At 51.5% G+C, this 20,987-nt stretch overlaps 2 protein-coding genes across 6 annotated transcripts; one reads left to right on the top strand and one right to left on the bottom strand.

The window, feature by feature from the left end:
- The first annotated feature begins 956 nt into the window (after positions 1-956).
- Khsrp (KH-type splicing regulatory protein) lies at positions 957-11,227 on the top strand. Its single transcript, XM_034498169.2, has 18 exons — positions 957-1,334; positions 3,397-3,493; positions 4,024-4,062; positions 4,163-4,202; positions 5,023-5,072; positions 5,235-5,306; positions 6,262-6,319; positions 6,529-6,703; positions 6,785-6,883; positions 7,074-7,172; positions 7,263-7,365; positions 7,664-7,909; positions 7,989-8,149; positions 8,225-8,334; positions 8,599-8,687; positions 8,774-8,974; positions 9,051-9,128; positions 9,218-11,227. The coding sequence occupies exons 1-18, from the start codon at positions 1,083-1,085 to the stop codon at positions 9,493-9,495; spliced, it is 2,247 nt and encodes a 748-aa protein (XP_034354060.1). The 5' UTR covers positions 957-1,082; the 3' UTR covers positions 9,496-11,227.
- On the bottom strand, positions 10,891-20,984 carry LOC117705495 (adenylate kinase isoenzyme 1). 5 transcript variants are annotated; one of them, XR_013109590.1, is made up of 6 exons: positions 19,978-20,984; positions 18,038-18,151; positions 12,745-12,939; positions 12,078-12,151; positions 11,915-11,996; positions 10,891-11,320 (listed from the first exon to the last, which is right to left on the bottom strand). XR_013109590.1 is itself a non-coding variant. In XM_034498188.2 (5 exons), the coding sequence occupies exons 1-4, from the start codon at positions 20,101-20,103 to the stop codon at positions 12,083-12,085; spliced, it is 504 nt and encodes a 167-aa protein (XP_034354079.1). In that variant the 5' UTR covers positions 20,104-20,984; the 3' UTR covers positions 10,891-11,320; positions 12,078-12,082. The 5 variants fall into 5 exon arrangements, 2 of the variants coding, with proteins under 2 accessions (XP_034354079.1, XP_076788151.1); XR_013109589.1 differs by having other exon boundaries at positions 18,038-20,984; XM_034498188.2 differs by lacking the exon at positions 11,915-11,996.
- Between the last annotated feature and the right edge of the window lie 3 nt (positions 20,985-20,987).

Genomic DNA, 20,987 nt, shown 5'->3' with positions numbered 1-20,987 from the left:
GGCTTGAAGTCTGAGGAGTTGGTGATATGTGTCTTGGAAGTGAAGGCTCTAGGTCCTTTGTATGAGGGAAAATTCAGGATATCCCTGGGTGCTTCACCCAATTTCGGGCCACCCACTAACCTATAGAAATACCGATCCCCAAGTATTCGAGCAGGGCACGTGCAAGGCCTCCCCAAGCCAGGCCGCTGGGGCGCTGACTTAAGGTCAGTTCATAGTTCCGGCAGCAGATCACCACCTCCCACGTCCCCTGCCATTCACTTCTGCACCCACTAATCCGCTCTTGCCGTCTGGTAGCCGGTTCCACCCCAATGCAGATGCACTTTCACTGGCTCTCATCAAAAGAGAGCACTATAACTTCGGTTGCTGCTATTTGTCCATGGAGGGGTCAATCATTGAACGCTTGTCCTTGTCGCTCAGCCATTGGCTCAGAAGTCAGACGGCCATGGATTCTGAGAAAAGTCGTCACGTCCAAATCCAAGCGCATCCAGAACGCTTCAGGGACTGGGTTAAATGACTGCCAATCTTAACAAGCAACGCCTCCTAAGTGTATTCATTAGCTGGTGTTTACGACTATCTCGCCGAGCGCCCGCCCAGCTCATCTTAGAGAACTTTCATAAGCTCCGCCCCCAACTCCACGTGACTGATCTGAACCATCATTCTCATCCTAGAGCCGCCCCAAGAATGTGGAACTCACGCTTCATTGGGCCTCCTTACCTCTCGCGTGACTTCCAATTGCCCGCCCAGTGCCAGCAGCCCTGGGTTTATTGAGTCCTATAGTCGTCAGTCACACCGCGCCTCCCGCCCCCTGCGTCTTCCGGTACTCTGACTGGTCGCCCGGATTTACGGCCCACGATTGGCGGGCGTATAGTGATAACCGTATCCTATTGGCTGATCCACGCCGTCCGTCAAGCCGGCGGCGGGAGGAGGTGCTCCTCTTCCCCCCCCCCCCCACTCGTCGCCTTCCCAGCCGCTGGCTTCCCATCGTGCTCCGCGGCCGTGTGGAGCGAGGCCTTGTTCCCGCGTTGAGCCGCCGCCGCCTCCTCAGCTTGAAGCCTCCGCACCAGGCCCGTCCCCGCCGCGCCATGTCGGACTACAGCACCGGAGGTCCCCCGCCCGGCCCACCGCCTCCCGCTGGCGGAGGAGGAGGAGCCGCGGGTGCGGGAGGAGGCCCTCCGCCGGGCCCGCCGGGCGCGGGAGACCGGGGCGGCGGAGGCCCTGGCGGCGGCGGCCCGGGTGGAGGAGGCGCGTCCGGGGGCCCCTCACAGCCTCCCGGTGGCGGCGGCCCTGGGATCCGCAAGGACGCTTTCGCCGACGCCGTGCAGCGGGCCCGCCAGGTGAGGGGGCCGCGAGGGCGCGTGCGCGCGCGGGGGAGGGGGCGGCGGCGCGCGCGGGGTCGCGGGAGGGTCACGTGGGCGGCGGGCTCGGGGCGGGGAGTCTGGGGCCGTCACGGTACGAGGGTGACCCTTTACATGCGTGGAGTTAAGGGTACCGGTACCTGAAGGAGGATCTCGGAAAACTAGACTTTGCGCTGGACGAGTCCTCTTAGGATACCAGGGCTTGCAGCCTTTGGGGTCCCTGAGACCCACCCCTGTACTTGCACCAGGTCTTCTCTATTGCAACAGTAGGGTTGCAGCCCTGGAGCTCCTAGGATTTTTTTTTTCCCTGGGTGTACTAGAGGATTCCTCTAGAACCCACAAAGGTTGCAGTCTGGGACAGTGTCCCCAAGAGCCACCCCCGAGCTTGCACCGTTTATTTGCATTCAGGACATGAGAGCTTATATTCTGAGGACCACTAAAGTTCGAGGAGTGTTTGTGATTTTGAGAGGTCTCCTGGTTTTCCAAAGGCCCGAGCTTGAATGTTAAGAGGATGTCCCCAAGAATCGCTCCCGGGTTTGCACTTAGGCACCCCCTTAGAACTCATGAGGCAGGTCAGTAAGAGCTATTCCTGAGTTCGTGAAGGATGGGGTCAGAGATGCTGTGAGAACCCTCTTTGAGCCCTTGGAATCTTAGGGTGTCCACATGCTTCTCAGGGTTGTAAAAGTTGCATTGCATTGTGCTAGAAGGTCATTATTCAGAGATATGAGGGCTCAGAACATATTAGTTCCCAAGACTGAGTGTTTGCACAGGAACTGAGCCTGACCATATTGGGGGGGGGGGGGCATTTTAGCACGTTTGCACCCACTCAGAAGTTCAATAACTACCTTTTAGAGGATCTTGCTTTACACACCGTTATTCTTAGTTTCATATCTAAACAGGTCTCCCAATGCATCCCATTTTTGTACCTTCTCCTGAAGGGATTTGGTAAGGGGCTGGGAGAAGTCCTTTTTGTTGGATCTGGATGGTGAAGAGAGAACCCTTTGTTAGAGAGCCTGGGCTTTGGAGTGAGGTGGGAAAGGTGGATGGGAGCCTACTTTTTACTGTTTGAATTCAAAAGAATTGTTTCCCTTTGGGAACATGACTTGTTTTGATGATAGCATATAGAAGTGTTATGTGCTAGTGTGACTTACCTTTGCTCACAACCCCACTCAGGTCAGTTCTGAAAGTTGGACAGGCCAGGCTTACTGCAAATGCTGGTATCCTGGGGTTGTCTCAAGGCCTTTGGGGTAAGGACTGGCCCCTCCGTAGGTGGGAGACCCATTGGGTTACTGCTGTCTTCATCATCATCTCTGCCTTCCTCCAAGGTGGGCTGGGCATTAGCATGCCCTTTTTCTGGTCATCCCCCAAAATGTCTTAAGAGGCAGCTTCCCATGGGGAAGTGAGTGCTGTCAGTTGGGGTGACACTGTCTGTCAGGGGTAAGCACGGGTTTTTTGGGGTTGTTCTTTGTTGTGGTGGTTGGTTGGTGTTCTGTTTGTTTTGTTCTTGGTCTTTGTAATGGAGTAGGCCAGGTCCTGAGTTCAGGATTTGGGATGTGTTTGCTGGTTTAGGGGTGATGTGAATATGTTCTCTGTGCACTTGAAACTCAGCTTGTGCCCCAAAGGGGCTTTTGTTATGGTCATACTGGGATGTCAGGTGCCTTGAAGGTAGAAGCTTGGTTGAGATGTCTCAGGATGTTTTTGTAAAGATGTCTAGGGTAAGAGACAGGAAAGTTGAAAGGACCACACTGAAGTCCTGTTTGCTGTCCAGGTCACTTAGGTGGTCCAGGAATCCCTTTCCTCCTCAGCTGTTCCTTTTGCACTACAAAAGGAACATAGACATATGTTATGGGCATAGGTCCTGACAATAATGGGGACAAGGAGCCTGCAGTTCTTAGAAAACTGGGGAGACATTCATAAAAGCTTCCAGAGTGTGTATGCCCACACTCCTCAAAATCAGGAAGATCCACTCCAAACCAAGGCTAGAGATGAACTTGAGAGTTGCTTGGGATGGTAACTCATCTCTGCTTCTACCTCACTCTAGATTGCAGCCAAAATCGGAGGTGATGCTGCTACCACCGTGAATAACAACACTCCTGATTTTGGTTTTGGGGGCCAAAAGAGACAGCTGGAAGATGGAGGTAACTCCTGATGGTGAAGGGGGCGGGTTGGAGGCTCTGAGAGCTGGCTCTCACCTGAGAGTGAGGCCTGGGGCTGAGTAGCATTTTGTCCCATTGGGGCTTCAAGACAGGGGAGCCAGCCCAGCTTTTGTTCCGTCTTCTACTCTTAAGTATCAAGATAGCTGAAAGAAGTCAGGTTTGTGACTGGGTAGAGTGGTGGCTTCTCAAGATTGTTCCTTCCTTGTTAGAGACTGACACAGGGCACAAGGTAGCTCTTAAGCAGGACATTTGTTTCCTGGGCAAGTCTGACTCTAATCTGGAAGGACCCTGTGATGTTAATAATGTTCATGTGTTAATAGTGAACTTTGTCAACTCTGAGCTGGTGAATCACTTGGGCATGTTGCCCCTTTCTTGGCCAGCGCCTTCTAACCTTCTGTCTGGGCTGTCATGCAGTACTGGTGGTGACCATGCCTAGAACATGCTGCACCAGCTTTGGGGTTGAGGCAGTGTGGGTGGGTGTTGTCACATCTGACAGACTCTCTCATCCACAGACCAGCCAGACAGCAAGAAACTGGCTTCCCAGGGAGACTGTAAGTCCACTGGGTGTGTGCAAGCAGGGGCATCATGGGTTGGGGTTGAGGAGCCCAGACAGATGCTAAGCTAGACTCTGCTTTGAATTTCTCTTCCCAGCGATTGGTTCTCAACTGGGACCCATCCATCCTCCCCCCAGGTAAGCTGTTTATTGGCGCCTGTTGTCTGTGTTTTAGGGACTGGCATGGAGGCATCTCTGGGGCCAGGGGATGCTGGTGGGCAAGGAAAGGGGTGCCCTTGTTTCCCTGAGTGTGCTCTGTGGGGGGGAGGTTGTTACAATGTGGCCATGTTGTTACAATGGCCACATTGTAACAACATGGTTCAGCACTGACTGTGAGTGGTCAAATGCTCCCCAGGTGATTAGAACCTGTGGAGTATGCTGCTATTTGGCTGCCTCAGATGGCCTGGGGTGAATATGACTAGGTTGTTGAGATAGGCCACTGGTTTTCTTTGAATGAGTCTGTAGTTTCATGAAGTACAATAATTACTAACTGGAGAATGAGATGAACTATGTGACAGCCCCCTTTTTACTGATCTGTGGACTGTCAGTGTGGTATGAAAATGTATAAGGTGGGAAAGCTGTAACTTAGTCAATAGAGCACTCACCCTAGATTCCTTTCCAAATGCCCTGCCTCAAAACAAACAAAAAAACAGGCAAGGTGATAGATATCTATCATCTTACCTTGTGGAAAGTTAAGGCAGAGGCATCAGGAATTCAAAGCCATCCTGAGCTTTATGGAATTCTGTTTCCAAAACCAAATTCAAGTGTTTCTCACTTAAGGAAATGGGATTGCCATGGGACACTTGTAGACTCTCTGGCCCTGAAGCCATTGCCCTTCATGTAATAGCAGGGTGTGCAGCAAAAGGCCTGGAGCTTCAAAGGGCTACCAGGCCCTTATTTCTAAAGCTATGTGGGTCTCCTCTAGCTGGAGGTTGATGTTGAGTGTCTCTCCCCACAGGACCTCAATGACAGAAGAATATAGGGTTCCGGACGGCATGGTGGGCTTGAGTGAGTGTGGGCCCCCTTGATGCGGGTGGGGGCCTGAGAGCCCCTGGCTGGCTGCCTCTGGCCAAGGGGATTTCTGTGTGATGGTGTCCAAGGGACTACTGGTGGGGAGCCTTGGTTTGGGTGCCCTTACTCAGCCTTTGCCTTTCTTTTCTTTCCATCCAGTCATTGGCAGAGGTGGTGAGCAGATAAACAAGATCCAGCAGGACTCAGGCTGCAAAGTGCAGATCTCACCAGGTATGGCCTTCCTCCATCTGTGAAGTTGCCTGGGACCCCAGGGCAAAGCTGGCTCTGCTGGGTGGATACTTCCTGCAGAAGTACAGGTGCAGGTCTGCGGGGGCAATAGCTCTTTTTTTGTTTTGTTTTGGTTTGGTTTTGGTTTTGGTTTTGGTTTTTTGAGACAGGGTTTCTCTGTGTAGCCCTGGCTGTCCTGGAACTCACTCTGTAGACCAGGCTGGCCTTGAACTCAGAAATCCTCCTGCCTCTGCCTCCCAAGTGCTGGGATTAAAGGCGTGCACCACCAATGCCCGGCTCAATATTTCTACTGTACTTATTTTTTTATGTGTGTGTGGGGGCATGCACCTGTCATGGCACATGTGAAGTTCAGAGGTTAGCTCTTTCCCCATCATATGGAATCCAGATGCTGAGCGTAGGTTATCAGGTTTGGTGATAAGCACCTTTGCTCCCTGAGCCATGTGCCTACCCTTGTTCTTCCTCTTTGCATTTGGGGTGGTCTGAGGGAATATATGGGCATGGGCATGGGCATGGGCATGGAGGCACCACTTTCCAGGTGGCGGGCTCTATGGTGTCACCTTAAAGTGCTGCAGAAAGCAAAATGGCAGGCTCTCAGGCTGCTTGGTTCTGTTCCTGTGGAGCATGTACATGGGGACTTCCTTTACATTTGAGCTGGGGTCCTGGGTGTTGTTAAGAGTAATCTTGAGCTAATTTCTAGAGTCTCCCCTTTTTCCTCACCATCTATCTTGCCTTGGCCTCTGGGTGCTAGGAGGGACGCTCTGCATGTGTGTGTACCTCCTAAGTTCTGTCTTCCCCCGCTGGGTTTTAAAGAAGCAGCCTTCCTAGTTTCTCATGGCTTGCGGTGAAATGATTTGTAGGAGAGGGCTGCAGGTTGTTCTGGAAGTCTCCTGTCCCTACTGCAGCAGCCCTCTCTGCACTGAGCCCCTCTTCTTTGCAGATAGTGGTGGCCTCCCTGAGCGCAGCGTGTCTCTGACTGGAGCACCTGAGTCTGTCCAGTAAGTCCCCAGCTGGGTTTCCTGCAGACATTAGTGACATCTATTTGTGTCCTTCCCACCAGACCTCTCCCTAGATCTTTGTGGGCAATTTGACACCCACATCTCACCAATCTCAAACAGCCCCAGGTCCTTTGCACCTGCCAGATAACTTACTGAGCTGGGTGTGCTCCAAATGCACACACTCAGTGCCACCCCTGTTATCTTCCCAGAAAGGCAAAGATGATGCTGGATGACATCGTGTCTCGAGGCCGTGGGGGCCCCCCAGGACAGTTCCATGACAATGCCAATGGGGGTCAGAATGGCACAGTGCAGGAGATCATGATCCCTGCTGGCAAGGCTGGCCTGGTCATTGGCAAGGGTGGAGAGACCATCAAGCAGCTACAGGTGTGTACACAGGCCAAAGCACTAGTCTCCCACATTCTCCAGCATCCCCGAGACTGCCTCTGACAGGCTCTTACATTGCAGGAGCGGGCCGGGGTGAAGATGATTTTAATTCAGGATGGCTCTCAGAACACAAATGTGGACAAGCCACTGCGGATTATCGGAGACCCATACAAAGTACAGGTGAGCTCCCAGAAAGCATAGACTCTGAACAGTTTTACTGTCCAGCCTTGCCTGGCTATTGCCAGCAGCAGCCTCCTCTAAGGCATTTTGCAGCTCTACAGGGATGTAGGAGACCCTTGCAGGTGCCAGGAGGTGGGTGCAGTGGCAGCACACTTGCCTGTTCCCACTGCTCAGCATGGTATGTTCACAGCAAGCCTGTGAGATGGTGATGGACATCCTGCGAGAACGTGACCAAGGTGGCTTTGGGGACCGCAATGAATACGGATCTCGAGTTGGCGGAGGCATTGATGTGAGTGCAAACACTCTAGGGAGGTGGGCAGCTGGGAGCAGGGCAGAGCTAGGGGCACACCAGGTGACCCTATGCCTCCCTACCTCCCAGGTGCCTGTACCCAGGCATTCAGTTGGTGTAGTCATTGGCCGGAGTGGAGAGATGATCAAGAAGATCCAGAATGATGCTGGTGTGCGCATCCAGTTCAAGCAAGGTGAGGGCTGGGCACCGCTTTGGCTCAGGCACTGGTGCTATCCCCCAGCTCTTATAGGCCCTCAGTGCCTGCAGAGGTTTGGTACCCGGTTCCTGTCAGTTGCTTTTCTGGAACCAGTTTCTCTAAGATTGCTTAGTTAGTTCTGTAGACCTCGGAGGTGGGAAGATGATCAAGCTGTTACTCTTGAGTGTGGACAAGCTTCCTGCTTGTCCACATGGAGACAGCAAATCAGAGGAGCTGCCTTTGAGGGAGCTTGGCTTGGCTTTGAGTAGTATCTATTTCTTGGTGTGGATGTCAGATGACGGGACCGGCCCTGAGAAGATTGCTCACATCATGGGGCCTCCAGATCGGTGTGAACACGCCGCCCGGATCATCAATGACCTCCTCCAGAGTCTTCGGAGTGGGCCCCCAGGTCCTCCAGGGGCCCCTGGCATGCCCCCTGGGGGCAGGGGCCGGGGCCGAGGCCAAGGCAACTGGGGCCCTCCTGGAGGGGAGATGACTTTCTCCATTCCTACCCATAAATGTGGGCTGGTCATTGGCCGAGGTGAGTCCCTAAGGCTCTGCCCTTTCCCTGCCTGGCTCTGTCTGCACTTGCCAGCCCTTCACTAACCATGGTCCCACAGGCGGGGAGAATGTGAAGGCCATTAACCAGCAGACAGGCGCCTTTGTGGAAATATCTCGGCAGCTGCCACCCAATGGGGACCCCAATTTCAAGTTGTTTGTCATCCGAGGCTCACCTCAGCAGATTGACCATGCAAAGCAGCTCATTGAGGAGAAGATAGAGGTAGGTTCACTGGTGCTGGTGAAGGTGCCCTCTCCCCTTTGGATAGCTCACTGCAGCTGCCACTTTCTCCCTCAGGGTCCCCTCTGCCCAGTTGGACCAGGCCCTGGGGGACCAGGCCCTGCTGGACCCATGGGGCCTTTCAACCCTGGACCCTTCAACCAGGGGCCTCCAGGGGCACCCCCACAGTGAGTACTCCTTAGCTCCTGGGTTGCGTTTAGTGTTGTGGGGCCTGGAAAAAGAGGGACATTCCCTTTTTTATTGGGCTGTGTGCAGGCAGCCCTGTGTGATAGGTGCCATGAGACTCCGCTGCCTTTGACCTTGGTCTTGGTTGTCAGCCCTGTTAGCTTTGTCGGTAAGGTCTTCTGTTTTACATCCTGGAACCAGTTCTCACGGCCCTTTCTCTCTCTCTCTCTCTCTCTCTCTCTCTCTCTCTCTCTCTCTCTCAGCAGTGCTGGTGGTCCCCCTCCTCACCAATACCCACCTCAGGGCTGGGGCAATACCTACCCCCAGTGGCAACCACCTGCCCCTCACGACCCAAGTAAGTGTCAACACCACATAGGAAATTTGGGGAGTGACACAAGGCTAACTACTGTGCCCTTCCTCAACCAACATCTCTTCCTGTAGACAAAGCTGCAGCAGCGGCTACAGACCCTAATGCTGCCTGGGCTGCCTACTACTCCCACTACTACCAGCAACCCCCAGGTCCTGTGCCAGGCCCTGCCCCAGCCCCTGCAGCCCCACCTGCACAGGGGGAGCCCCCCCAGCCTCCACCCACTGGCCAATCAGACTACACCAAGGCTTGGGAAGAGTATTACAAAAAAATTGGTAAGTTCAGTTCTGGCAAGCAGTGGGAAATCCTGCACAGGGTCCAGTTGCCCTGACACCCTACCCTGTTCCTCAGGCCAGCAGCCCCAGCAGCCTGGGGCACCCCCACAGCAGGACTACACCAAGGCCTGGGAGGAGTACTACAAGAAGCAAGGTAAGCTGCTGGGTGGGGATGGGGGGTGGGGTTGCTGGGGCAGGGGGTAGGTTCTTCTGCCAGCCACTCATTATCCTCTCTGCCAACAGCACAAGTGGCCACTGGTGGGGGTCCTGGAGCACCCCCTGGCTCCCAGCCTGACTACAGTGCCGCCTGGGCTGAGTATTACAGACAGCAGGCTGCTTACTACGGACAGACCCCAGGCCCTGGTGGCCCACAGCCACCTCCCACCCAGCAGGGACAGCAGCAGGCAAGTGGGAACTGCCACCCTCCTCCTCCTCCTTTCTCCTTCCAACCCCCGGCCACCGTCCATCCTGCCTTAGTGGGTAGCGCCGGAAACCCTTTCCCCTGCGGGGTGTGCCCTTGATGCCAGCCTCGGGCGCGTGGCCAGAGTCTCCCAGAGCCCCGCAGCCCCGCCGCTGGGAAGCACTCGATGGGTGCAGAGGCTCACGGAAGAGGCTCCTCCGGTAGCCACTGTTGGTGCGACGTTGTCGGGTGCTGGGGGCACCGGCCGCAAAGGTGGAACTCTGAACTGCTGGGGTGTCCCGGGGTGGGGGCAGGAAGTGGGGACTGTGCTGGGTGCCACACTGGTTGCTGAACCCGCTCGCTCAAAATCTGGCCACTTGGGAAGAAAATGTCTATTTTTTTCCCCCTTCTCAGCATCACTATTTTCGGTTTTGTTCTTTTTTTATTCTTTTATTTTTTTTAAAAGCCACCATCTTTATCCCCCATGTCCAAGTAACTGCGTGTTGCAGGCGGCCCTGGCTCTGCTGGGATGGAGGGTAGCCCACGGAGGGGACTGGGCCTCCCTGCCTAGCGAGGCCATCTCCTGTGTGCTTGCCTCTGTGTCCCGGTCTTGTCTGTGAAGTGGGCATAATGATCGTTGCCACCTTCCAACCTACCTCACAGGGGTGTTGTGGGGACACCATGATCTGAATGTTGTGACGCCGAGCCGAGCCGCCGCCTCCCTCTTCTGTCCCCCTCCCCCTGGCACTTCTCCCTTGTGTGCCCTCTTCCACACCTCTGGCTTCTGCTGCAGATTCCTCTTCCTTCTCCTCCTCCTCTTCCTCTTCCTGCTTCTCCTCCACCAAGGAGCAGTCTGGCCAGTGGAGTCCCCAAGACAGACAGTCACAGTCCCCTGCTTAGCCTGTGGGGACTTGGGCCCGGCCTCTTGGCCCACTGCCTGGAGTCGCAGCCTCTTGTAGCCAGGCCGCCCTCCTGCCATGACCATTCCTGTCTCTCCCTCTCTGCAGGCAAATGAAGCAAATGGATATGAACTTCATCTGTGAAAATATTTTTTTCCTCCATTTTTGTTCCATTTGGGGGCTTCTTTTATTGGTTTCTATATTTGATTGGTTTGGCGAGAGAGCAACGGCTGCCTAGGGTGCAGGGGATCCCCTTCATGCTGAGGCGTTTCCTCTCTCATTCTGTGTGTCTCATCTTTTTTCCTTTCCAAAATCGGGATCCTTCATGTTGAGCCAGCCTTAGAAAATAGCGAGAATTTAACCTCTGCCAAAAAGAAAATTTAAAAATTAAATCACAAAGAGCAGAACAAAACCTATAAAATGATATATATATAGAATATATAAATCTCTATCCCCCAGCCTCCGAGCCCACCCTCTGAGGGAAGCGGTTCACTATCTCCCTACTGTCCGGGGCCCTATTCTTGTTTTTAAATAAACTTTTTAAAAGGAAAGAAACAGTCACTCTTGCTATCTCTCTTTTTTTTTTCTTTTTCTTTTTCCTCTTTTTTTTCTAGTGCTTTTTGTTTTTGTGTGGGTTTTTTTTTTGTTTTGTTTTATTGTTTTTTTGTTTTGTTTTGTTTTTTTAGTTAGCGTTGGAACATTCCTTGGACCAGGTGTGGGTATCACAGGCCCCTCCTGCCCTGCCCATCTCTCTCTGTCTCTCTTTCTCCCTGCCCCCGCTCTTCCCTGGCTCCTCCCTGTACCCACCCCAACCCCAGGACTGGCCTGGTACGTTGTCATCTGTTGAAGATGAGATAAACTGAGAAAAAAATGAGAACAAAACAAAAAAATTGTATGGCAGTTTTTACTTTTTATCGCTCGTTTTTAACTTCACAAATAAATGGTAACAAAACCTCCCTGTGTCCTGTTGGTCTGTCTCCTCTGCCCTTCAAGTAGGCTTCCGAAGCAGATGCTGGCTGCTGCTCTTTAGGTGTTAGAAGCATAACCCTGGTGATGAGAAGTTGTGGGGATTTTGTCTTAGTTTTAGATAGAGGACAGTCTGCAGGCACGTGCTTTCCTCACCTCTCTTTTCAGTACACGGGGTAGAGAGGATGGATTAGGGTGCAGTCCCTGAAACCACCTATCTTTCAGGGAGCCCTACCTAGCTGTCTGCACTTTCCCTTTGGGACCTGAGGAACCAGGCACTGAGGAGGATCCCTGGGGCTCATGTTCCCATGGATATGGCCACCCCGGTCACTAAGGATTGCCTCATGTAAGCATCCCATTGGGGGCACAGGCCTGACTTGAGTGTATGTGGCTAACATTGAGTGGAAAGTAGAGGCCAGGCCTGGGTGAGTGATGCCCAGGACAAAGTGGACGGTGCCAGAGGGTCTGAGGCAGTGTGGCAGCCTGAAAAGTTTCCTTCTGTGATCAGAATCAGCCAGGGAGATGGCATAACAGGTGAAAAGTGCTAGCCCCGAAGCCAGGTGCAGTGGCTTAGTAACCCCAGCCAGGTGGGGGCCTTGTGGGCCAGCAGAAATGAGACCCCATTCTCCAAAGCTGCCCTCAAACTGCAAATCCGTGCCTTGCTAGAATAATTACCAAAGTCCACATGATGCAGTAGCAGCTGCCACTTCTAGGTGAAGTTGGTTTCCCTCCAGCTGTGCTAGGTACCTTGTCTGCCCTGTTAACACCAAGGACCCACCTCATGTCTGGGTCCTGTGTTCTGTGGAGAAGGGTAGGGCAGATGTTGGCCCAGTCCTACCTAGCTCACTGCAGACTCTCAATGACTGAACAGCACTTGGCAAAGATGCTTTCAGGAGCTTCTTCAGCCAATATCTAGGGGAGAAGATATAAGATCAGAGATGAAAAAAAAAAAAAAAAAATCAGAGATGCAGCCCATGGCAAGAGCTGTGTATGCTCGATCAGCCCCTTCGAGCTGAGCCCTGATACAAGCAGGTTTGTTGTATTTAGTGCCATCCCATGTCCTATGACAGTGGGTTTGGGGATGGGGCAAGAGTGAAACCCCATGGGTCCAAGGATCAGAATGCAGTCTCCCATGCTTGCTTCCCACAGGGATGAGGACACTGCCAAAGTCCCTTATCTTCCATTGACACTAACCACCCCAGCATATGCTAAGCCAGATGTGTGTGAGCAGTCCCAGGGCTTCACAGCTACACAGGTGGCAGTTGGGGACCCTATTGTAGCTTTCAGAAACGAAGCACATTCACTGGCTCACACCTATCATTCTAGAGCTCAGGAGACTGAGATAAGAGGATTACATGAGTTCAAGGCCAGCCTGGGCTACTGGAGGCCTCAGCCTGTGCCACCCAAAGGAGATGGAATTCCGCCATCCCCCCATCTCTTACTGGACACAATTGCAAATCCCAAGCTTGCTAAATGGGGCTTGGGGCTCACTTCTGGGTACCCACATATCGCAGAAGGTTCTTTTGCTGGTAAAAGGTCAGGACGGGCTCACATAGGGTGTAGTGCATCTCTAGGCGCTTGCGGATGGCCGGCTCTGAGTCATCTGCTCGGTGCTCCACCTGTCCTCGTTGTAGCACTCTGCGCACCATGGTCTCCATGGAGCAGTCAAACACTATGACTATGTTGGGGGCCCTGCCCACCTAGGCAGCAACCAACAGGAACCCTGAGGAGAGAGTCTTGCATCTATTCCCAAGAGGTCGTGAGGCTGGGTAGACATCAGGCCTCTCTGGTCTATTTTGTAAAGTGTCTGTATGGAGGCCAGAAGAGGCCATCAGGTCCCTGGGAGCTGGAGTAGAGGTAGTGAGCTGCCTACATGGATGCTAAGAACTGAACTCCAAGTCCTCTGCAAACAGCAATGTACACTCTTAAACACTTGAGCCAAGAATATTTGGTTCATGCCTTTAATCCCAGCATTCCGGAGGTGAGGCAGGAAGATCTGAGTTCGAAGCCCAGCCTGGTCTATGGAGCTATTTCTGTTGTTTTAGGTTTTTTTTTGAGACAGTGACTTGAACTTGCAGAGACCTGCCTCCTCAGTGCTTGGACTAAAGGTGAATGCCACCATGCCTGGCACAATAGATGCTTTTGACTGCTGAGCCATCTCCCCAGCCTGCAACCTAGTTTTGAGGCAGGCAGGGTCTCACTGGCCTGAAACTACAGATAGACTAGGCTGGCTGGCTAGTAAGCTCCAGGAATCCTCCTGTCTCCCCCATCCAAGAGCTCAGATCAAGCACCACACCCAGCTTTCTATATGGCTCTGGGGATGGAATTCAGGCTCACACATTTGCAGGGTTAACACTTTGCTGACCTAGCCATATCCTCTACCCCTTGGTTAACTTTTTGAGACAGGGTCTCATATCACCCCAGCTGTCACGGAACTCCTGATCCTCCTAACTCTAATGGCAGATGCTAGAGTTACAGGTGTGCACAGCTACACTGGATAGGTTCTTTTCTGTTTTACTTATTTACTATTATTCATTTAGAGACCAGATCATTTTATATACCCAAATCTAGCCTCAAACATTCTTCCTGCCTCAGCATCCTGTGTGCTGACAGCATAAATCCTTTTATTTCACACACACACACACACCCTTTTTTCCCCTTTTTAAAATAGGGTCTTATTATACAGCCCTGAAACTGTCCAGATTGGCCTGGAACTCAGAGATCCACCTGCCTCTGTTCCCCAGGTGCTGGGATTAACCATGTATATGCTGCCTTTACCCAGCTCTTTTTTTGGACAAGGTCTCATGAAGCCCAGGATGACCCTGAATCCCTGATCAGGGATTCACCTCCCCAGTTTCAGTGCTGTGATAAAGGGTATGCACCACCATGCTTGGTTTCTTGCTTCCAATGGGGTCAGAGACACCACCAAAGTCCCTTACCCCACAGCCTTGAGCTGACTCAAATGAGTCAGAAATGAGGTTTCACTTCTACACTTCTAAGCCCTGGGGATGGATAGAGCCAAGGACTTCAAACATGGGAGGTGAATCTCTGTCCTCTGAGCCTAGTCTCACCCATCCAATGATTTTCAGTGGTATAGAGCCTGAAGGTTCTCTCTCCCACTCCCCATCCAATGGCCTCTCCCTATAGGCAGCAAAGTCACCTGCTGCCTGGCCCTCCAACAGTCGTGGCACCTGCATGTATGATTCCAGTATTTCATCCTTTTATTATTATTGGAAGGAGGGGAGGCAGGTGTGAAAGTCAGGACAGCTTTGTGGAAGTCTGCTCTCTTCCATCTTTAGGTGGATTCCAGGGCTAGAACTTGGGGTGGAGGTGTCAGGCTTAGTAGCAAACACTTTTACTGGCTGGTCTCCCTTCATCCTTTTTCAAGATTTTTTTTTTTTTTTTAAACCTGTATGTATAGGTGTGTGCTACACAAGAGTGCTGGTGTCCACAGAGACCAAAAGCAGGGGGTGCCCGTGAGGCTACGTAAGTGGGTGCTGGAAACTGAACTCACGTCCTCTGGAAGGTCATTGAGTGTTCTTAACTACTAAGCCATTTTTCCAGCTACTTACTTCCTTTCTCCCTTCCTCTTTCTCCCTCTTTTCTTTTCTTTTTCTTTTTCTTTTTTTTTTTAAATCTTATTTTTGAGACCAGGAGTCTTCTCTGGAGCCCTAGCTGTCCTAGAACTTTGTGGACCAGGCTGATCTTAAAGTCAAAGAGATCAACCTGCCTCTGCCTCCTGAATGCTGGGATTAAAGGCAGATGTCCAGCCCTGTTTTATATAAAGATGCTTGCCCTGGACACTTGCTCACAGAATGGAGACCATAGGCTCTAAGCTGGCAGATGGGTATTTCCTTACAACCACTAATTACTTGTCCACATTGTTCAGACACCCTCGATAAGAGGACCCACTGGATGCTGGGTCTGTAATTGCCTACAGCTGCCCACGTTCTCCACTTTCGCTGGAGATGACTCAGAGCACCTGACAAAACAGCCACAGTGCTTATTGTCAAAGCAAGTTCGTATGTGTTCAGTACAGGTGCAAATTTCTTCCCTAAATATTTTACTTACATGTATCTACTCTGTCCATGTCACACACGTTATGACATGTTAGTGCATGTGTGGAGGTAGAGAACACCCTGCAGGTGTCAGTTCTCTCCTTCCAGCATGTGGGTTCAGGACTCAGACTCATGTCCTCAGGCTTGGATACAAGCACCCATTACCTGCTGCGAACTCTAGCAGGCCCCACCTACTGCTTTAAGTCTGAGCTTCATGACATGTTTGGATGTAGGACTGCTTTATGAGCCAAAGCCAGCATATCCATATGCATCTCACAACCTAAGAAAGCAAAGTGTCTACAGACTGCATCCCTGAACACACACACCCAGACTCTCACTTAAAAACCAAAAAACTAGCCAGGCGGTGGTGGTGCACGCCTTTAATCTCAGCACTTGTGAAGCAGAGGCAGGTGGATTTCTGAGTTCGAGACCAGCCTGTCTACAGAGTGAGTTCCAGGACAGCCAAGGCTATACAGAGAAACCCTGCCTCGAAAAACAAAACAAAACAAACAAACAAACAAACAAACCCAAAAAACCAGCTAGGCAGAGGTGGCACACACCTTTAATGCCAGTTTTAGAAGGCAGAGGCAGGTGGATCTCTGAGTTCGAGCCCAGCCTGGTCTACAGAGTCAGTTCTAGAGCCAGGGCTATACAAAGAAACCCCATCTCAAAAAGAAAAAGTTTCTGTGTGTATATCATAGGGTGCACCATGTACCCACGTACAGCTGCACATACAGCTGCACGTACAGCTGCATGCACAGTTAGGGCAGCTACGTGACTTGGGGATAGAGTACTTGTTCTTGGAGAGGACCTAGATTTCACTCCCAGCATACACATGATTGCTCACAAGTATCCCAAGTCCAGTTCCAGAGGATCTGATGCCATGTTCACACCAGGCATATCTGTGGTAGATATACATGTATACAAGCAAAACACATGTATAAATTGAAATATCAAGCCGGGCGGTGGTGGCGCACGCCTTTAATCCCAGTACTTGGGAGGCAGAGGCAGGCGGATTTCTGAGTTCGAGGCCAACCTGGTCTACAGAGTGAGTTCCAGGACAGCCAGGGCTACACAGAGAAACCTTGTCTTGAAAAACCAAAAAAAAAAAAAAAAAAAAAAAAAAAAGAAAAGAAAAGAAATATCAAAAAGCAAGGAACTGAACTGGAGCTGGGGAGATGTCTCAGTGGTTAACTAGGTTCTGAGTTCAATTCTCAGCAACTACATGGTGGTTCACAACCATCTGTAATGGGATCCAGTGCCCTCTGGGATGTCTATAGAGAGCAACAGTGTACTCACATATATTAAATAAATAAATAAATAAATAAATAAATAAAATCTTTAAAAAATAACAAACAAAAAGCAAGAAATTAACTGTCACCTGTCCGGCCTGCTATGGTGTGCCTGTTTTCTTAGAATTCAGGAGGGCTGCAGGGACTTCCAGGCCAGCCTGGCTACATAAAGAGATACCGTCTCCAGAAACGGCACGAAACAGAAGGAAGACAGCTGGACAGTGCTGTCTCCCTTCTATTATCCCAGCACCAGGGAGGTGGAGGCAGGAGCATTCTCAGCTCAAGGTCATTCTTGGATACTTAAGAGATGGAGGCTACCCTGGGCTACATGAAACACTCTGGCTGAGTGTAACATGTAACCGAGGCTACTGCTCCACTTTGACTCCCAGCTCACAGTTCCCTTTGGGTTACACAGTTTTACATTTTAAGAAATTGTGACCGCCGGGCGGTGGTGGTGCACGCCTTTAATCCCAGCACTTGGGAGGCAGAGGCAGGCGGGTTTCTGAGTTCGAGGCCAGCCTGGTCTACAGAGTGAGTTCCAGGACAGCCAGGGCTACACAGAGAAACCCTGTCTCAAAAAAACCAAAAAAGAAAGAAAAAAAGAAATTGTGACCAATATTTAAGCAAGGTGGGGGTTGGGAGGCAGCTTCTGCAACACAGCTCTCAGCTTCCCATAAACCCTACTGGCTTGGAAACGTGGGTCCTGCACATCCCCATGGCAACAGCAGTGTGAATGCTTCCTAAGCCCATTGGCAACACTCTGCATGGATAAATTCACCCTCTGTAATCTTTTATAGGTTTGCACCATCAGCATCCCGATTTCTTCATGCATGTGTCTGTGAGTGTGGCGGCCAGAGGTCAGCCAGCATGTGGGCCTTGTTCAATGTGTATTGTTTGAAACAGGGTCTTTTTATGGAATTCCCAGCTGAATTCCAAATGTGGCTCAGGCTGGCCCAGCAATCACAATCCTCCGGCCTCACAGGATTCCAGTGCTGGGGTCACAAGCATGTACCTTCATGCTCAGCTTCTGGCCATTATTAATGCAGAAAAGAAATTGCATGTGCAGGCTGGGCAGAGCACAGTAGTTAGAGGGCTCGCCCAGCATGCCTGAAGCCCGGGCTTCCATCCTCAGCATATATACTAAGTGTGGCAGCACAGCCCTGCCATCTCAGCACCCCAGAGGTGAAGGCAAGAAGAGTAGTAGTTCAAGGTCAGCCTCTCTTACGTTAAGGAGTTTGAGACCAGCCTAGGCTATATGAAATCTGAAGGAATCGGGAGATGGGAGTGGGGATCAGGAGAGGAAGGAAGGTCCTATCTCCCAGCCTCAGGTCCCCCCATATCCATCCACTAGGGTTTTATGCAGAGTAGGGAGAGGGTAGTCTGAATCCTCTGCTCACGTAGCACACACACCCAAGGGCTCTCTGGCTCTGGGGGATCAGGTCACTCACAATCCGCTCAAACTCTTTGGCCTGCTCCAGCTCTCTGGGGAAGCCATCGATGAGGAAGCCGCGGCTCTTTGGATAAGACAACAAGTTGTCACTGACCATGTCCAGAATGAAACCCTGGGAAGGAAAGGGCATGGACTCAGGGTCCGCCCCTCCCAAAAGGTCAGGGGCTATGAAGATCATCCAGTTTCCTCCTGTAAGACAGGAAACAGGACCCAGCATCCTAATCACTGGCTTCCTCTCTGCTTGCATCTTTTAAAAATAATTTGAAGTTTCTGATTGTGTGTACGTCTGTGTGTAGATACATTCAGGTGCATGCAGGTGCCCTAGAGGCCAAAGATGCAAGTCCCGGGAGCTAGATTTACAGGCCGGTGTGAGCTGCCTGAGAGCTGAACCCAGGTCTACAGAGCAGTTAAGTCTCTGTAACAGCTGAGCCACCTCCCCAGCAACTAGGCATGTAGCTCAAGCTGGCCCTGAATTCAGAGACTTCTCTGTGTCTGCCTCCTGAGTGCTTGGCCTTTTCTTTCCTTTGCCCCCAACCCCTATACACCCACATACTGAGCCCAAGGCCTCACAAAATGTTAAGCAAACCCTTGCTCTCTGAACTAGGTGCTCAGACTCCCCATACTTTGTTTTAGAGCCAAAGTCCCACATAGCTAGGCTCGTTGAAAACATACTGTCCTTAAACTCAGATATCCTCTTGCTTCTGCCTCCTGGGTGCTGGGATGAAAGGTGTGCCACCAAGTCCAGTGACCTTGAGCTGAACCTCCCATCTTCTTGTCTCCATCTTCCTGAGTGACAGGCTTGCCCCACTCTGCCCATCAGATAGTCTAAGACTCTATCAGACAGCTTATACTACCTGACACACCATCCATCTAATTCTAGATAAACAGCTATACTTTGCTGTGTAGGGTAAGAAGTGTGTCCCTGCTCAGCATTTTGCTTCCTGGACATTCTCAGTAGGGTCATTGAATATGTGGGTGTGCAGATTGTGCGTACAGTAGTGATTAAAGTAATTTATTTACTTAGGGTCTATGTAACCCAGGGTGACCTCAAATTTCCCATCCTCCTGCCTCAGCCTTTCAGGTCTGAGGATGACAGGTGTTCATCTGGCTTTCTTTTCCCCTCCCTCCTTTCCTCCCTTCCTTGTCATCCCCCTCTGCCATACCTGATATAGACCCTGACATATCCCAGGCTAAAAATTTTCTTGTGAGGAAGAGGTAGTTTAAAACAGGGTTTCTGTGTGGCCCTGGCTATCTTTAATTCTCTCTGTAGATCAGGCAGGCCTCAAACTCACAGAAATCCTCCTGCCTCTGCTTTCCCAAGTGCTAAGATCAAAGATTCGTGTCACCACTGCCTGGCCAGGCTAGACTCTTAAAATTTTATTAGATCTAAAAAAAAAAAAAAAAGTTATAAGATCTCTTTATTATTTATCTAGTTGTGCCATTCACAGGAGTCAGCTCAGGGACTGATTCAGGCCGTGAGGCTTGGCTGCAGAGTGTCTTCAGCAACTGTGCCATCTCTGGCGCCTGGCATGGACTGCACTGTCTATATAGTCAAGGATGTGTCGGGCGCACCCAGTTCCTGCAGTGCTGGGGATGGGACCCAGGACTTTGAGCATGCTAGGCCAGTGGCATTTCTTTTAGCCTTATCTGTACGAGTGTTTGCTTACATGTATGTCTGTATACATGTGTGAGTGTGTGCAGAGCCCTGAGGCCAGAATAGAATGGCAGGAACCCTGGAAATCGAGTTAACAGACAGCTGTGAGTGGTCATTTGTGTGCTGGGAAACACACCCAGGTTCTGGGCAGGAGCAGCCAGTGTCCTTAACTCTTACATCACATCATCATAGCATTATCAGATAAGAACAGTGTTAGCAGAGCAAGGCAGTGGGCGAGGCCAGGAGACCCTGGCGTCTGCCTCCCATTTCCTGTGAACTCTCACCGTGGGGACCAGGAGTCCCTGCTGCATGATGTCCCGGATCTGCCGGCCCCTCTGGGTGTTTCTCTGAGCTTCCTCCCGCAGCAGCTGGCCCAGCTCCACGTGGTTTAAGCCGTATTTCATAGCCATGTTTCTGCACTGGGTCCCTTTCCCGCAGCCAGGCCCCCCCACCACAAAGATGATCAGGGGATACCTCAGAATATCTATGGTGTTCAGGGAAGAGAGCAAGTGACTAGTGCGAGTCTACAAGAGATCCTGGCCTCAAACTGAAGGATCCCTCTGTTGGGATTTTCCTGAGCAGGCCATAGGTCATTTGCACAGACCTCCATGAAATGCCTTAGTGACTCCATCATCCCATTTTACAGAAAATGAAAGAGGAAGGCCCTCAAACTCACCCAGTAGCACCCTGCTCCACCCACCATGTGGTCCTTTCTATCCTACCTGCTTGTGCCTCTAGTCATACAACCCCTGAGTTGGGATAAAGCTTCTCTGCCCTTTCCTCTCCTCCACAGTCAGCCTTGGTTCTTTGTTCCTTTCAACTCGATTTGGTCTTCCTAGCCAGCCTGTAACTCAAGATGCACTCCCCGAAAGTGAAGAAATGAATGTCTCAGCTACTAGACGTATCTGTGCAGTCAGTAGTTTATGGTTCTGTAAAGCCTGTCATGGAATCAGCCTATCTCATCCCTCTCAGGTTCAATGTCTGTGCCTCCCTTGCTCTGCTTAACCAACTCCTTCGCATCCCTCAGGCCCCCTCGCTCTGATTCCTCTCCCAAGAATTGTACTTTCCATTTCCTTTCCGACACTGGCTCCTCTACTCAAGTTATAGTCCAAAGGGATCAACCAATGGTGGGGCGGGAGCATGCGCAGCTGCGTTCCTGATGTGCAAGGGTTGGTGTGCACACCCAGGTGGTGGGGATACCTGCCCTCCTCCCCTTTCCGTTGCCCATGTAAACCATCGACCCCACGTCGTTACCCTTCTCCTGGGGCCTCAAAGCTCTGCCCACCTGGGGCAG

Source organism: Arvicanthis niloticus, chromosome 3, assembly GCF_011762505.2.
Source record: "Arvicanthis niloticus isolate mArvNil1 chromosome 3, mArvNil1.pat.X, whole genome shotgun sequence".
NCBI lineage: Eukaryota > Metazoa > Chordata > Mammalia > Rodentia > Muridae > Arvicanthis > Arvicanthis niloticus.
The sequence above is the reverse complement of the archived record's forward strand: the minus strand, read 5'-3'. Positions and strand labels throughout refer to the sequence as shown.

Coding starts and splice junctions, on each gene's coding strand:
- LOC117705495 (XM_076932036.1), bottom strand. CDS start 18,286: ATGCAAGCAGAGAGGAAGCCAGTGATTAGGATGCTGGGTCCTGTTTCC. Junction 12,940..18,037: donor CCAAAGAGTTTGAGCGGATT/GTGAGTGACCTG, acceptor GTTGCTGCCTAG/GTGGGCAGGGCCCCCAACAT. Junction 12,152..12,744: donor AAAAGAACCTTCTGCGATAT/GTGGGTACCCAG, acceptor CTTCTCCCCTAG/ATATTGGCTGAAGAAGCTCC.
- Khsrp (XM_034498169.2), top strand. CDS start 1,083: ATGTCGGACTACAGCACCGGAGGTCCCCCGCCCGGCCCACCGCCTCCC. Junction 3,494..4,023: donor GAGACAGCTGGAAGATGGAG/GTAACTCCTGAT, acceptor TCTCATCCACAG/ACCAGCCAGACAGCAAGAAA. Junction 7,173..7,262: donor GAGTTGGCGGAGGCATTGAT/GTGAGTGCAAAC, acceptor CCTACCTCCCAG/GTGCCTGTACCCAGGCATTC.